Below are 15,413 nucleotides of genomic sequence, written 5' to 3'. Positions count from 1 at the left end.
CACACACACATATATACATATCTACATATATATTAGGGGTGGGACTCGATTAAATCGCACAAGTAAATTTGCCCCAAAGCGCAAAGGTTTTTTTAATTTAAAAGGGTTTTAGTGGGCGACAGAATCAAATTATAGACATGGATATGAATATTGTAAACTCAAGCTCTTTTAATTTCTGAAAAAAAAAATGCATTTAAACTGCATTTCAATTCAAAACAGAAACAAACATATCATCCCTGGCTAAAATTGGGCAGACTTACAAATAAAGTGGTATTTTAATAACTTTAAGTACATTTTCAGAATGGTATTTTCTTTAAATAATAATAACCAAAATTTCAACATAAAGTGCAGTTTTTCTTCTTAAAAAAATAAGTCAGAAACATAAAAGGTAATTTGACCAGCTTAACCTTTAAACTCTGAGTAACCTTACCCAAAATTATTTTGTACATTAGGCTAAAACATTGTGATCAGTGAACATTTTGTAATTAGATGTAATTAAAATTACTAACGGTCACGGAAGTCCAATGAGCCCCAGTAAGAGCCACAAAGTCCACTTTCTGTAATGCATCTGAATTTGCTTGCTTTTCAGTGTCATAAAACTGTTGAATTTTACTTGAAATAGTCTTTTGGCACAATAGTCGGAAAGTTGGATCACCTGACGCTAACTGTAGCACATTTTCCAACCCCCTACTGTTAGTGGTCTACAGTCCAAAGCAATCCATTTTGCGAGAGAATTTGTAAGTTTGACCGATGTTGACTTACGAATTTTGGTCCTGAAGCCAGTCATTTCCTCAGGTTTGGGCTGCCGACACCTTTTGTTGGTACTCGAACTGCTAGCGCTAACAGCATACACAGTTTCTGTGCTCGCTGTAACATGTTTTGCATTTAGATGGCATCATAAGGTTGAAGTGTGTCAGTGGTATGCAAACTCCTGTTTGCACACTTTGCACAAAACCACGCTTTAATCAAGGCTGCCGTCGGGTAGTCTTTTGAAATAAAATTTGCCTCCCATCAGTACTAGCAACGTGCTTTCTTCAGACTCTTCCATTTTTGTAGCTCTGATGTGTGCATCAATGTAATCGATGTACCAGGAAATCATGCATTGACAAAAGTTCCCCTTTGCTTGGAATGCAAAGTGTGATTAAATGCGTTATTTTTTAATGCGTTATGGAGCACATGCATCGAAGCTTCTCAGCTGTGCTTGTGCTAAGAAAAGGAAACATTTTAAAAATAATGTAACATGATTGTCAATGTAACCTTTTGTAGGGTCTGTCCCTGAGACTTATTAATTGTCACCGCGAAGCAGAGTCTTACTGGAAATTGGAGGCATTTGAATTGAAATGGGAGATCAGAGAGTATAACGGGGATGCGAGGAATATAAACTCTCTCCCCTGAGCAACTGCCAGTAAAAATAGTTGCCTCAATTAGGTTGTTTTGCAGACACGTGACCTGAAGTCTCGTGCCGTTACAAAGTCTCAGTGGCTGTAAGGTTTTCAGTAATATTATTGGTGTCCCAACCCTCAAAATTAGATTATGCTCAGTAGTGCCTGGAGGATTCAGAGTGTGGAGAAACCCTAGAGACAGCGTGTCTATTAACTTGTGGATTTTTCTGTGAACATTTGGTGGCAGCGTCACAAAGTTGCTTCCGCAAGACCGCATTAGCTGCGGAGCTCTGCTCAGAGCAAAATGAAATGAATGAAATGAGGTGAACGGGAGGGGAGATGATGACGTTAATCCCCCTTCACAAACACAGTCTCTCGGAATTTACATAAGCACAGTCCTTCACCAGCAATTTTAACTTAGTTACAAAGTGATCAAAACTCTCGTTTTTATATCCTGCGTCCTTATATCCGCAAATATCGTATTAGTAGTGGGCATGACAAAAGCCAGCGGCAGCCTGTCTATGAACTTAATTTAAACTTTAGGTTTACACCATGCTTTGTTTCCGAAGTAGCTGCATTCGTGAATATGCTTGTACGCATCACTGTGCATGACAAACGGCAGCGTGTCTATAAACTTAATTTAAACTTACGGTTTACACCGTGCTTTGTTTCCGCAGTAGCTGCACTTATGAATATGCTTGTATGCGTCACTCACTCTCTTCTTATTGTTTCGCTGCCTTCTCTATTGTATAATGCATGTTTTCTTCAGCGCTCTTTGGAGCTCCTCTTTGTTTTCTACGTACTGCATTCACAGTCAGTTCACGTGATTACGTGGGAGGCGTGATGATGCGACACACAACTCCACCTCTCACGGCAGTCTATTACAATATATGGACAAAAAATAGGATCCAGTTATGACCATTACGAGTAGAATTTCGAAATGAAACCTGCACAACTTTTGTAAGTAAGCTGTAAGGTATGAGCCTACATGGGAAGTTGGAGAATTAGTGATGAGTGAGTGAGTGCTTTGCCTTTTATTGTAATTATATATATATATATATATATATATATATATATATATATACACACACACACACACACACACACACACACACACATACACATACAGAGAGAGAGAGAGAGAGAGAGAGCGAGAGGGAGGAAGGAAAACCTGTCTACAGTATATCAAGTTATTTATCCGTCTATCTACCTACTTATCTACAGTGCCCTCCATAATGTTTGGGACAAAGTCACATTTTTCCTTAATTTTCCCCTTTGCTCCACAGTTTCATGTTACAAGTCAAACAATTCAGACATGACTACAGTGCACATTGCAGACTTTAATGTAAGGGATTTTGCATACATTTCAGTCACACCATGTAAAAAGGATAACATTTTTATACACAGTCCTACCATTACCTATCTTCTGACCTATAAAGTACCTGACTGACAAGAAATACTTGATTCATGCAGACAATCCAAGGAAAAGCAAATTTCACTAATGGATCAATCTCATGGTCCAGACAACTAGATGAATACAACCACATTTAAATGTAAATGTTACATTTTACTAAAAAAATGTTTTGTATGTAAGAATTTGGAAAGGGTGATCTTAGTGCTCTTTGGCCAGTTGTAGAGTAGCCCAAATATTATGTCCGATAGTGGTTTGTGCCCCACCTGTATCCTTTATTTATTTATTTATTTTATTCTATCTGGTACTGTTCCTTACTACTTCACATGTGATTAAAAATGACCACAATCCAGATATGCAAAGCTTGTACAGATGTACCCAAGTAGATTCAAAGTTATAATTGCTAGCAAGAGGTTTCTTCAAAATCCTAAATTAAGGGTCTGAATACTTATATAAATGAGAAATTTCGGTTTATGTATTTTTTTTTTTTTATTTGCAGATTGTTTGAAAATATATATATATATAACTAAGGACTTTTGTAAAATTAAAAAAGAGCATTTTCCACATTGTCTGGGAGCCACAGATGGAACATGGCCAGTGTGTCTGTACAATCACTGGTGCTATCGGCTAGCACACTCTATATTCACAACGGCCACTTCTCCTGAAAACTTTTAAGAATGTGAGATTTCAGTTTTTTTTTATTTTTAATAAATTTGCAGACCTTTCTGAAAACATGTTTTTACTTTGTCATTATGGGTTATTGGGTGCAGAGTGATGGGCAAAAATGATAACTATGTCAATTTAAAATTAAATCTAACACTATACAGTGTGAAGAAAGTAAAGGGATCTGAATAATTTCTGAATCCACTGTATTTGGACATATTTAGATTTGACCTTCATTGAAATTGTATCTAAAGCAATGTTACATGCTTTAAATAAATTCAATAAAAGTAAAAAAAAAAACAAATTGCATCTATAGATAGAGGTAATGTAATATAACAAACACCATGCCACATTTACATTTTGTAGTCCATTATAAAATGTATTACTATAATTATATAATTTAGCACTTCAAAAAGAAGTTTACAGCTGCCTATTAGTCTGGGAACAATTTAAAAATATCCCCTAACAATTGGAAATCAACCCCTCCACTGTCCAGAAGATCATTCTAGAAGGTGAAGGAGATTTCAAACAACTGCCAACTTGTCCAGGCCAGGCTGCAGGTTCAGCCGAATAACAGAATACAAGATGCTGAAAGAACTCTCAAAGAATCTTAGAATTTGCAGGTGCACAAATCTACCTTTTGAAAGAAAAAGTGCAAATTAGTCCTAAAAAAGAAGTGCCAGGAGAAAAATTTTGCTTGACAGAAAGAACATCAGGACAAGACTTACGTTTACCCTTAAACACCTACACAAAGAGCAGGACTTCTGGAATAAGGTTCTCAGGACAGACTGGGCAAAGACAGAGTTATTTGGCCACATTACCAGAAGACATGCTTGGCAAAAACCAAAGAGGGCATTTGATCCAAAGAACCTGATGTCAACTGTAAAGCAGGGTGGTGAAAATGTTATGGGTTGGGGCTGCTATGCTGAACAGCCTGGTCTCCTCGCCATCATACAATCTACTATGAATTCTTCATTGTTCCAGAGGGTGTTTGAGGATAATGTGAGACCACCTGTCAGAAGACTGAAGCTCAACTGAAAGTGGACCTTGCAACATGACAATACCCTTAAAGATATCAGTAAATCCACCAAGGAATAGCTGGAATGAAAGAAAGAAATGGAGGGTTCTGGAATGGTCAAGTCAAAGTATAGATCTGAATTCATTTGAAACAGGCTGTGCATACAAGACACCCCTCAAACACCATACAAATGAAAAGAATTTCAAGTAGGAGGGAGGAAAAACTCTCTCCATGTTAATGTCAGAGACTGCTAGATAGTTATAGGAAATGACTAATTGAGGTGTCATTACCCAGTGGGCAGTTTGGGGGGCTTACTTTGTCCACATACAGGAACAAACATTTCTGTTCACTTCTCATTGGATACATTACTACAAAGTCAGTGCACCAGATTACACCGCCGTTATCTAAAGATATTTTTTTCAATAAAGATCAAATTTTAATATGTCTACATATGTTTAAAAAAAAAATCACACTATTTCATAACAATTCTCTCTATTGTTGGTGTGACCCAGACCTACTTTTATTTAGTTATTTTGCCAGCAATATTGCCAGCAAGTTGAGTCTGTCACATAGTCGCTTTGACATTTCCTGTTGGGAGATTTTTAATATTTTTTTTAGTTCAAATAAACCATGTGAAAAAGCAAACAACACTTTTGTGCAGTTCTAATAATTAAAGTGTGTTACGGTGTATAAAATCTGTACATTTTTGTTTCCATTATATTTTGTTCAAGACAAGACAACAGATGAACTAAGACAAATTAAAGCAGGTTTTCTTCCCTTACACCTTACTTTTGTTCATAGCTTAGTGCTAATTTGGTTTATAGCCTAGGAAAGGATGTTGAGCGGATACCTCAAGCTATTGATTACTTTATGGATGGACATCTGGAAGAACAATTTGGTTTATAGCCTGGGACAGGAAGAACTACTGATACCTCAGAGCACATCAAAGGTTTTGTTGTGTGGGAAAACGGACAGTGAATTAATTCATCAATCATTTGGACAGCCAGCCAATCAGGTGCATGTGTTGTGAAACCAAGGCTTGACATTTCATAATAAATATGCCATGGCTTGGAAAGCAAGTTAGAGAGAAGTAAAGGGAGAAGAAGAGATATGCTTATATTTAATTTTAAACACAATTCTTGATAAACAATTTCCCTGCTTATATCACAACGGCCTCAAGCCTCATGTTGATTTTTTTAATTTTGGTTATTTTATCACTTACCTCCTTCTGAATGGCTTGAACCTGATGCTTTTGCAGACTTGTCCAGGTGGTGAGAATAATGGTGCAGGTAACAGTGCCCACCAGGCTTGAGGTCTAATTCAGGTCCCTCTTCGTTCAGACAGGACTGGGGTACAGGATCCGATTTAAAGTCTTCCATAAAGCTGCTTACAGTTTCGGTATTGGGCCTGTCTGTGTAGCCAAACACTGAATCAGATTCTTCCTTAATCCTTACAGCCACCCATTCACAATCCTCCTTTTTAAAGTTAAGTCTGCCCTGATGAAGGAGCAAAGACTTCCATTCACAGGCCTCTTCCTTAATGGCTACACTTCTTCTCTCTGTTGTAGACATGGAAGGAGGGGCCCTGTGCAGTATGGGATCCCACTGTTCTTTGTCATTACACATCTCTTCACGTTTATACCCCACATCTAGAGGCTCCTGGAGAGCTAGGCCCACTTCCTGCATATTGTACAACCAATGCTGAAAATGGCAGTGTTCATTTTTGTCTGTAGAAAGAGGAGAATAAAAATTAGAAGAGGTGCATCAGAGAAGCACTGAATACATTTGAGTCAACTCCTTTAATCGTTTCTTACACCTTGTTACCCACTGACCTTGAGTCAATGCTCTTGATTTTCTCCAACTTGGGGAACACCACCACCTCTCACCATTGCCTAGGTGTGACCTCATGTGTGCATATTAGAGGCATCCAATATAATATAAAATAACAGCAATATCATTTCAAAGATGATAAAATGTAATATCACAATACTGTTTAGGTAAGAATGATGGGGGCAGCACGGTGGTGTAGTGGTAGCGCTGCTGCCTCACAGTAAGGAGACCTGGGTTCTCCCTGTGTCTGCGTGGGTTTCTACCAGGTGCTCAGGTTTTCTCCCACAATCCAAAGACATGCAGGTTAGGTGCATTGGTGATTCTAAATTGTCCCTAGTGTGTGATTGGTGTGTGTGTGTGTGCCCTGTGGTGGGCTGGCACCCTGCCCGGGGTTTGTTTCCTGCCTTGCGCCCTGTGTTGGCTGGAATTGGCTGCATCAGACCTCCTTGACCCTGTGGTTAGGATGTAGCGGGTCTGATGATGGATGGATGGATGGACTTTAGGGACTTTCAAAACACAACTTGATGTTATTTCAGAAGAAGGACTGGTGAGCTTTGATGGGCTGAATGTCCTGTTCTCGTCGAGATTGTTCTAATGTTCTAAATATAATCCCCATGCGGGGAGCACTCAGAATGCAAACCCCGGTCACTTATTGAAAGAATAAAGAAAAAAAATATTAGCAACACCTGACTGAAATTTGGGATGACACATTTCAGAGCCAAGTCTGCCAGATGGGATTATATTAATGAATGAACAGTGCCTTTGTCACATCTGATAAGCATTTAGAGCATGACAAAAAGCTCCTCGGAGAAACCGAATGGTTTACAGTGCAAACCAAAACATTCAGCAATTATAAGGTTATAAAAAATGTTCCAGCCTTTGCCAGCTGTTACAAATGTTCTGTGGGTGATCTTGAATACTGTTAGTGATGTTACAGGTAAAAGGCAATAAAGATGTCTGGTATAAATGACTTGTTAAGTTCAAAATGTGTAACTACATGATGACATTTCATTTCTTAGATCAAAACAAGCCTGCGGGTCATGACTCCAGGCTCAGTGGAAAAGAAAAGCAGAGTCCATTAGGGAAATTGCATTAGCCTGAAGTTTTATTTTTTAATCACTTACCTTCTTCAGAATGACTAGATCCTGCTGCTCTTACAGATCTTTTTGCGTCACATTCCAAAGGTTTGGACTTTGGATGGACAGTATGATGCTGTGGGGGGCCATGTCCACTTGACGTTAAGACTATTCCAGGTAGCTCCTCATTGAGACTTGAAGATGGGGCCACAGGCTCCGATTCCAAGTCTTCCATGTAACTACTTACAGTTTCATTTTCTTGCATGTCAGCGTGGCCAAACACTGAATCAGATTCTTGTTTAATCCTCTTAGCCACCCTTTCACAATCCTCCTCTTTAATGCAATGACTCGCCTGCTGAAGGTGTACAGATCCCAACTCACAGTCCTCTTCCTTAATATCTACACTTCTTTCCTCCATGGTAATCACAGAAGAAAGGCCCCTGCGCAGCGTGAGATTTGTCTCATCGTTAGCACACAACTTCTTGGACTTTCTCTTCACACGTATGTCCCATATGTAAAGGTTCCTGGACAGCTGGACCCACCGCCTCCATTTTGTATAACTGTTACTACAAATGGTAGCATTCTTGTTGGCTGTTGAAAGAACAGAGCAAAGTGAGAAGTGCACCAAACATCACTAAACATTTTTGATTATTAGTCCAATATCTGTGGAGACTTTAATGCAAATAATGCATCTTGGAGTAGCAAAAATGTGTGTAATGCTTAAACAGTTATTAGAAGATTTAAACCTGGTTTGCCAAAATGATGGTAGAGTGACCCGATATGATATACAGCACACAGAAGCCCTACTTTTATTTTGTCTGTATTTAACTTTTGCAGCTAGTGGAAGGGCTGATCAGTGTGATTGGGACGTAGAGTATTACACAGCATTGGCTAGTGATCATTCACTCATTACAATAATTAGGACTGATAAGGTATGGAGATGATGGACAGATATTGTTGTTTTTCATTTATTTTAATTAGTTTCTACTTTGTTTTTGGTGTATCTAAACAAATCTGTATCCTTGTATGTAATAGTTCTGTATTTAGTGAGTGGTAGCATCTCTTCTTGCATTTTGCCTTGAGAGTTGTTGCGACATTTTGCGCTGGCACTTAGCGAGGAGCGATTGGCAAGAACAAAGACGTTTGTACCGTTGTGTAATATTTCTGAGGCGGCAATGAAAGATTGGCCATCTAGCTCTGTGAAGAGAATAATTTGTGTTCTGTTTTGTGCATTCCTCAGTGTCTGAACCCCCAAATCACCCATTTGCACTCCCAGCCTACCTGAAAGGGGGTCTCTCTCTGAATGGTCTTTCCCAAGATTTTGGTGTCTGTGTTTTCCAGACTTCTTAAGGAGTCAAGGCCGGGGGGCTGTCAAAAAACACGACCTGTCAAAGCCCATTGAGGCATTCCTTGTGTGATTTTGGGCAATACGAGAAATAAATTGTTGTTGTGTGTACAGTTTACAATACTAATAATCTGCTGAAATTTTATTTTAATAAATCCATCTGGAGTAAATTTAAATATACTTGTGATGAGTTAAAGTCCTGTCACATTATATGACCTAACGATACCAGTCACAAGTTTATTTATATGATCTTAGTGAGTTGCCAGGTAGTTGTGGTGCGCTCCCGTGGCTTCCAGTCATGTAGTCTGACATCTCCAGTGACTTGAGATCAACCAACCACTCTGCAACTCACTCCAAAAAAATAGAACAGGTTTGATTTTTTTCTTAAGTCATATGTAATCTCTGTGTGATGATGTGAGAACCAGTAAGCACTCACCTGGAAGTAGAATTCATATAATGCAACTACAAGGACTTGGACCCTCCTTGCAAACAGAATAGAGGCTCATCTGTCTGATTTCTCCTATTTAATGTAACACTGTGGTAAACTGTGGTCCGCGGTTGAATGGCATCTTTTAAATAAACTGCCATATTCAGGTCTTTGTTTTGGGGGGGGTTCGTGCAATTGTGGCGACAGCGGTTCCCGTGTGCAATGTGGGAGTGGCTGGCCCTGCACTTAGTGTACAGGTGTAGGTTCATCCGTGACCCTAATTGGCGCCAGGAGCTGGTGATTGCCGCAACTGTGCCATGTCCCATTTCTTTAAAAAGGGAAGCGAGAGTGTGAAGAGGGTAGGAATAAAAAACGAGAAGAAAAACCGAGGTTAAAGAGAGAAAGAGGCAGAAGAAGGCAGGAGGCAGAGGAGGCCAGTGCGAGCGAGCTAAAGGGAGCAGGCAGGCATCTGGGAAGACAGCCCCATGGGGAGGAATGTGTGGCCAACACTCTGGGGGTGGTACAAATGGGTCACTCCGGCTGAGCAGTGTTGAAGAGTGGGAGTGACCGGGAGGGCTGGGGACCCAAGTCTAGGACCGGGGAAGGAGCCTTACTGTAGCTATGGGATGACAGGGACCCGGACAACTGCGTCTGTCAGTAGGGCGACTCCTCTGTTGCAAGGCCTGCATGGGATAAGCTGGGAAGCCACCAGTGAGAAAGAGGAATGCACCAGACTTTTAGAAAAGACTGTTTTAATGGACTTATTTATTGATATTTTAACCTCCAAGGGTCACCTTCTTTTAATGGATTTCTAATTGAATTTTAAAGCACTGCACTGTTGAACACCCGTTTTGATTCTTTTTAATAAAAGCACTTGCACGTCACAAGTGATGAGCAGTGCCTGGTTGTCTCCACACACTGAGGAGAGGCAAGACACATGACAGCCCGCATGGAGTTTGCTGAAAGACACCTGAAGGACTCTGAAATGGTGAGAAATAAGATTCTCTGGTCTGATGAGACCAAGATAGAACTTTTTGGCCTTAAATCTAAGCGGTATGTGTGGAGACAACCAGGCACTGCTCATCACTTGTCCAGTACAGTCCCCACAGTGAAGCATGGCGGTGGCAGCATCATACTGTGGGGGTGTTTTTCAGCTGCAGGGACAGGACGACTGGTTGCAATCGAGGGAAAGATGAATGCGGCCAAGTACAGGGATATCCTGGACAAAAACCTTTTCCAGAGTGCTAAGGACCTCAGACTGAGCCAAAGGTTTACCTTCCAACAAGACAATGACCCAAAGCACACAGCTAAAATAACGAAGGAGTGGCTTCACAACAACTCTGTGACTGTTCTTGAATGGCCAAGCCAGAGCCCTGACTTAAACCCAATTGAGCATCTCTGGAGAGACCTAAAAATGGCTGTCCACCAACGTTTACCATCCAACCTGACAGAACTGGAGAGGATCTGCAAGGAGGAATGGCAGAGGATCTCCAAATCCAGGTGTGAAAAACTTGTTGCATCTTTCCCAAGAAGACTCATGGCTGTATTAGCACAAAAGGGGGCTTCTACTAAATACTGAGCAAAGGGTCTGAATACTTAGGACCATGTGATATTTCAGTTTTACTTTTTAATAAATCTGCAACAATTTCAAAAATTCTTTTGTTTGTCTGTCAATATGGGGTGCTGTGTGTACATTATGAGGGGAAAAAAATGAATTTAAATGATTTTAGCAAATGGCTGCAATATAACAAAGAGTGAAAAACGGAAGGGGGTCTGAATACTTTCCGTACCCACTGTACTTGTATACAATTTATGTGCCACACATGGTACATGTGTTGAATGAGATAGCGAACAGCCTGAGCCATTCCTGCAAATCATCTTGCACATATGAAGTATGTTTTCTGAATAAAGTGTTTCCGCCATTCAAACGTTAACAGAATTTTGACTCGCCCTGTACTTCTTTAATCAGACCTGCATTCAAGCATGGATGCCAAACAAATGCTTCAGTGGCCCCAGCCCCCCTAAACCATTTAGATAAGACACGGCACTGTGAGGCTCACAATAACAATGCATTTGAGTGTTTGTCTGTCAACAGAAGTAAGAAAAAGAGTTTGACCAAGAAACACCTCTGATCTTAAACTACAGGCGTTTATTTGAATTAAGAATGGAATTATCCAGCTGCTGATATTTTAAAAAGATTGCTGGGGATACCAGTATGGAAAAAGCAAAAAACAAATCACATGAGAAAAGAGTAATTAAAGTGGAATGAGATTTAGGATTCAATGAGTATTCAATAGAGGATCACGGTATGGCTACCATGATGTCAACTTTGTTAAATGGTGCGACTCAAACCACTTACACCTTTAACACCAGCAAGACCAAGGAGCTGGTGGTGGATTTTAGGAGGCCCAGGCCCCTCTGCTGCTGGATTATGTGAATTTCCCATTGGGAATAATAAAGTATCTATCTATCTATCTATCTATGTCAGGTTAGACCAGATCTTAATGTAAGTCTGGAATTGAAAGATAAGAATTTAGTGGTGTATTATACATTTCTTAATACTAAATATGTATAGGGAGGCACTGTGGCTCAGTGGTAGCGCTGCAGCCTCACAGTAAGGAGACCAGGCTTCACATCCCAGATCCTGCTTGTGTGGATTCTGCATGATCTCCCCGTGTCTGCATGGGTTTCTTCTCATCGTCCAAAGACATGCAGGTTAGATTAACTGTAGGCGCTAAACTGGCCCTAGTGTGTGTTTATTTAGCGGGGTGTGTTTGTGTACAGTACCCTCCACTGTTACTGGCACCCCTTGTAAAAATTAGTAAGTCAGGTTAGAAAAACATTCCTGTTTGCTGAAGAACCATCATCTTGCACAGAAAAAACGAGAAACATCTGACTTTTACTTGAAACGAGTTCATTCACAGAAAAGCAAAGCAAAGGGATAGGCTCCAGCACCCCCTGCGACCCTGGGCTGGATTAAGCGGGTTACAAAATGACAAGACAAGAACATGTATAAAGGATTTAATACACATACTGTATATACGAGGCATAATCAAAAAATATGGTGAACATTTAAAATAAAAATAAGAGACGAACGTTTATTGTAGTAAGAGATTCGCAACTACTAGTCACCCTCAAAATACTCTCCTCCACATTGAATGTACTTATATCAACGCTCTTGCCACTTTGCGGAGCAGTACTGGAAGTTTTCTTTTGAGAGTGTCTTTACTTGGGTTGTCATGGCTGCCTGGGTGTCCTGAATGGATTGAAATCGTTTGCCTTTCATGGTCATTTTCAATTTTGGGAACAGCCAGAAGTCGCACGGTGCCAGATCCGGTGAAAGAGGTGGATGCGGACACGGCGTAATGTTTTTATTGAAAAGCGATGTGTGACAAGGATCGTTGTCATGATGAAGAATGAAACCGTTTCAACATTGTCCTCGGTTATTGACTTTGAATGACGTCCTGATCTTTTCTCGTCTTCAACCAAGTCAGATCCATTACGAATTCGATTAAACCACTTGTAAACGGCCTTAGTTGTCGGCGCAGTGTCACCATAAGACAGGAGAAGGACTTAGGAGTCATAGTGGACTCTAAGCTATCGACTTCCAGACTGTGTTCAGGAGCCATGAAAAAGGCTAACAGAATGTCTTACCGGCACTTCATTCTATATTATTGTGAAAGGTTTAAGACAGAGCGCCAGAAACTAAGACACGGGTTTGGTTACCAAAAATAAAAAATGTTTTTAGTACATCAGGTAATATTATAAGGAGGATCGTGAATAATATATTTTATTAAAGAATGTAATATTTAAAAGATACAGTAAAGTAAAACGATTTCTAAAAAAAGGAATGAAAAAATACAATTGAAAGAATTCGAGGAAATCGCACAAATCTATACGTGCAGCAGATGGCAGCAATGCCTCATAGGAAGTCCCATCCAAGTGAAAAGGAAACCTGCGGCCCTCCAGTATCAGGGTTCAGCATCCGCGCTCTGTAGGCACTGCGTCGCCCCTGTTCCAGGTCTCAATCATCTCCTGTATGGTTTTGACTAAACGTTAATCACTACATGTCCGTCAAGCACGAACAAAAAAAAGCAATGTATTGTTGTATCCTCCATTCCGCACGGGCTTCAATGCTCCGCACTGTCAGAGACCATTGCACACAGCCGAGCATTGACAGCACTGGGTTCTGAGTGCTTTCGGCTTGAACTTGGGAGCTGACAACGAACGTAAAGTACGACGCGGGCTCGGAAAAAATCGAGCGGAGCGGGCAACTGGAACACACCGAACTCGACATCAGTGTGGAGTCAACAGCGAACACCGCGTCTCGCCGCAGCTTGACACCCTCCCCAAATGAGGAAGGCGCTGATAGATTAAGACAACAAGACCCCCAGCAGGCCGTAGCGTTTACAAAAAAGAAGGCACCAGCACCCCGAGGTCAGTCACCAGAGGCACGTGCAGAAAACATGCACTGAATACCCAGAACGAGATCTCGAAGATAAAAGTAGAAGTCATGAAGTCAGCCATAGCCACGGGGGCGCCGGGATTAAGTTCGAACCGCTCGACGTTTCTGGTGCGGCGGTGTCATTTATTTGGCATATTCTGTAGAAAATTAAATTACTTACCCTTTTCTCACTCTCTCATACGCGTCACAGTCTAACAGAGCTCAGCGTCTCTACTTCCCTCCTCGGGAGACGGGAACCGTCACGCCGCCTGTTTACGTCGCTTTTGATGACGTCACCATCCTCCGCTCTTCTGTTCGGTGTTCCTTTTTTTAACTGAGCAACTGACAGGAGCAAAAAGGAAATGTGTAGAAGAAATATACGCAAAACAAAACCTATTCTTGAAAAGCTTAGAATAATAGTGGAATAAATGACACGTTGTTAGGAAAAAGGAAGAAAGCGCTGAATTGTGATTTCTTGCTAATTTAATTGCTCTCTTAGGAAGCTTTCTGTTCTTAGAAGGACCACTCGCTTTGAACACATTACACTGGCGGTTCATGCGACAGTGGCAGTCTCGTCCTTTTTCCAGGCTCCCCGTGAGTGTCGCTGAAGCTAATATCCCCTAATGGGATGTGAAGGGTTACTTTTTTCACATAACCAGGAAAAATTGGGGATTGATAATATAGGTATGTGGAGTGTTGTTTTATGCTATTTCGAGGTTGCAGCATGTGTAAGAAGAGCACAGTGCAGAAGGAACCAAGAGACAAGTATGGAGGTCTGCCGACTGTGTGAACGCGTGGAAAGAAGAAAGAAAGGAAAGCACAGGCAAAGAGGATCAAATTGCCAGTGTTTGGACATTCAATAATTTAAAAATGTGGTTACACCACACTCTACATGGACACTGATACTTGCAAACTATTTGTGAGTAAGAGTACAGCCTAGCTGAAATTTTGAAAGAAAGGCTCGTGTCCTCATTTATTCCACTGGAAATCTCATTTACTAGGTATGTTCTGACGATTGTGTGGACAGCACTGGTCAGCTTGTATGTCAAAGTTCACATTTTTTAAACAGTTCCGTCAGTTGTACAGACTGCATTATCTTGACCAATATATCATAACTAAGCACCATGTGAAGAGTGTCTTAATCTATGTGCAAGGTTTGTTTTTTTGTTTTGTTGTCTTTTTTTTACAGTAGACAAATATTTTTTTTTTCATAATGTGTTCTCAGGTCATTCAGTGATGATGGCATTCAAACCAGTTAGAATTATGCAGCATGCAGCCATTACTGACGGTTTCAATGCCTCTAACATCTTGTGAGGAATAATCAGAATGAGAATTCACTTTATTGGCCAGGTAGACGCATAACACAAATTACACATCTAATTAGACATTGTGAGAGATGGCCGGCAGTTTATCCCAGCCAACACCCCCAGGCTGATAGATGGAGTCCTCCCTGCAACATGGAGGTGCCCCGAATTTCCACAGGGCATCACAGACAATGGAGTTCGGCTTCACAGCCCTGCTGGATACTGTGGGGGCTGCCAGGGGACGCTGCAGGGAGGCACAGGGATTTATATTTTCCTTATAGCCCGGAAGTATTCCCTAGTCATGGGGATGGAAGAAATGAAGTACTTCCGGGCAGAAGCATTTCTGGGTCAAGCACTATTTAAAGGACTGTGGGAAACCCAGCAGACGGAGCTGGAGTTGGGAGGGAGTGTGACAGAGCCGCTGGGTGGAGAGGAGGATTGATTATTGCTTATTATTGATTTATTGTGGATTATTGAATATTGTGGATGTGCTTTGTGCACAATATAGAAAAAA

General features: G+C 40.8%; 1 protein-coding gene across 1 annotated transcript in view; it reads right to left on the bottom strand.

Annotated features, from left to right (window-relative positions):
* Window positions 1-15,033, bottom strand: part of LOC120534650 (zinc finger protein 208-like) — a 95,827-nt gene extending 80,794 nt beyond the window's left edge. The window contains exons 1-3 of the mRNA XM_039762241.1: window positions 13,777-15,033; window positions 7,428-7,970; window positions 5,697-6,200 (exon numbers count right to left, since the gene is read on the bottom strand). Of these exons, the coding sequence (XP_039618175.1) occupies window positions 5,697-6,200; window positions 7,428-7,797 (874 nt within the window). The 5' untranslated portion in view covers window positions 7,798-7,970; window positions 13,777-15,033. The remainder of the gene's footprint in view (window positions 1-5,696; window positions 6,201-7,427; window positions 7,971-13,776) is intronic.
* Window positions 15,034-15,413: the final 380 nt, after the last annotated feature.

This window comes from Polypterus senegalus, chromosome 8, assembly GCF_016835505.1.
Source record: "Polypterus senegalus isolate Bchr_013 chromosome 8, ASM1683550v1, whole genome shotgun sequence".
Lineage (NCBI taxonomy): Eukaryota > Metazoa > Chordata > Cladistia > Polypteriformes > Polypteridae > Polypterus > Polypterus senegalus.
Note: the sequence above shows the minus strand (reverse complement) of the source record. Positions and strands in the feature narration are given on the sequence as shown.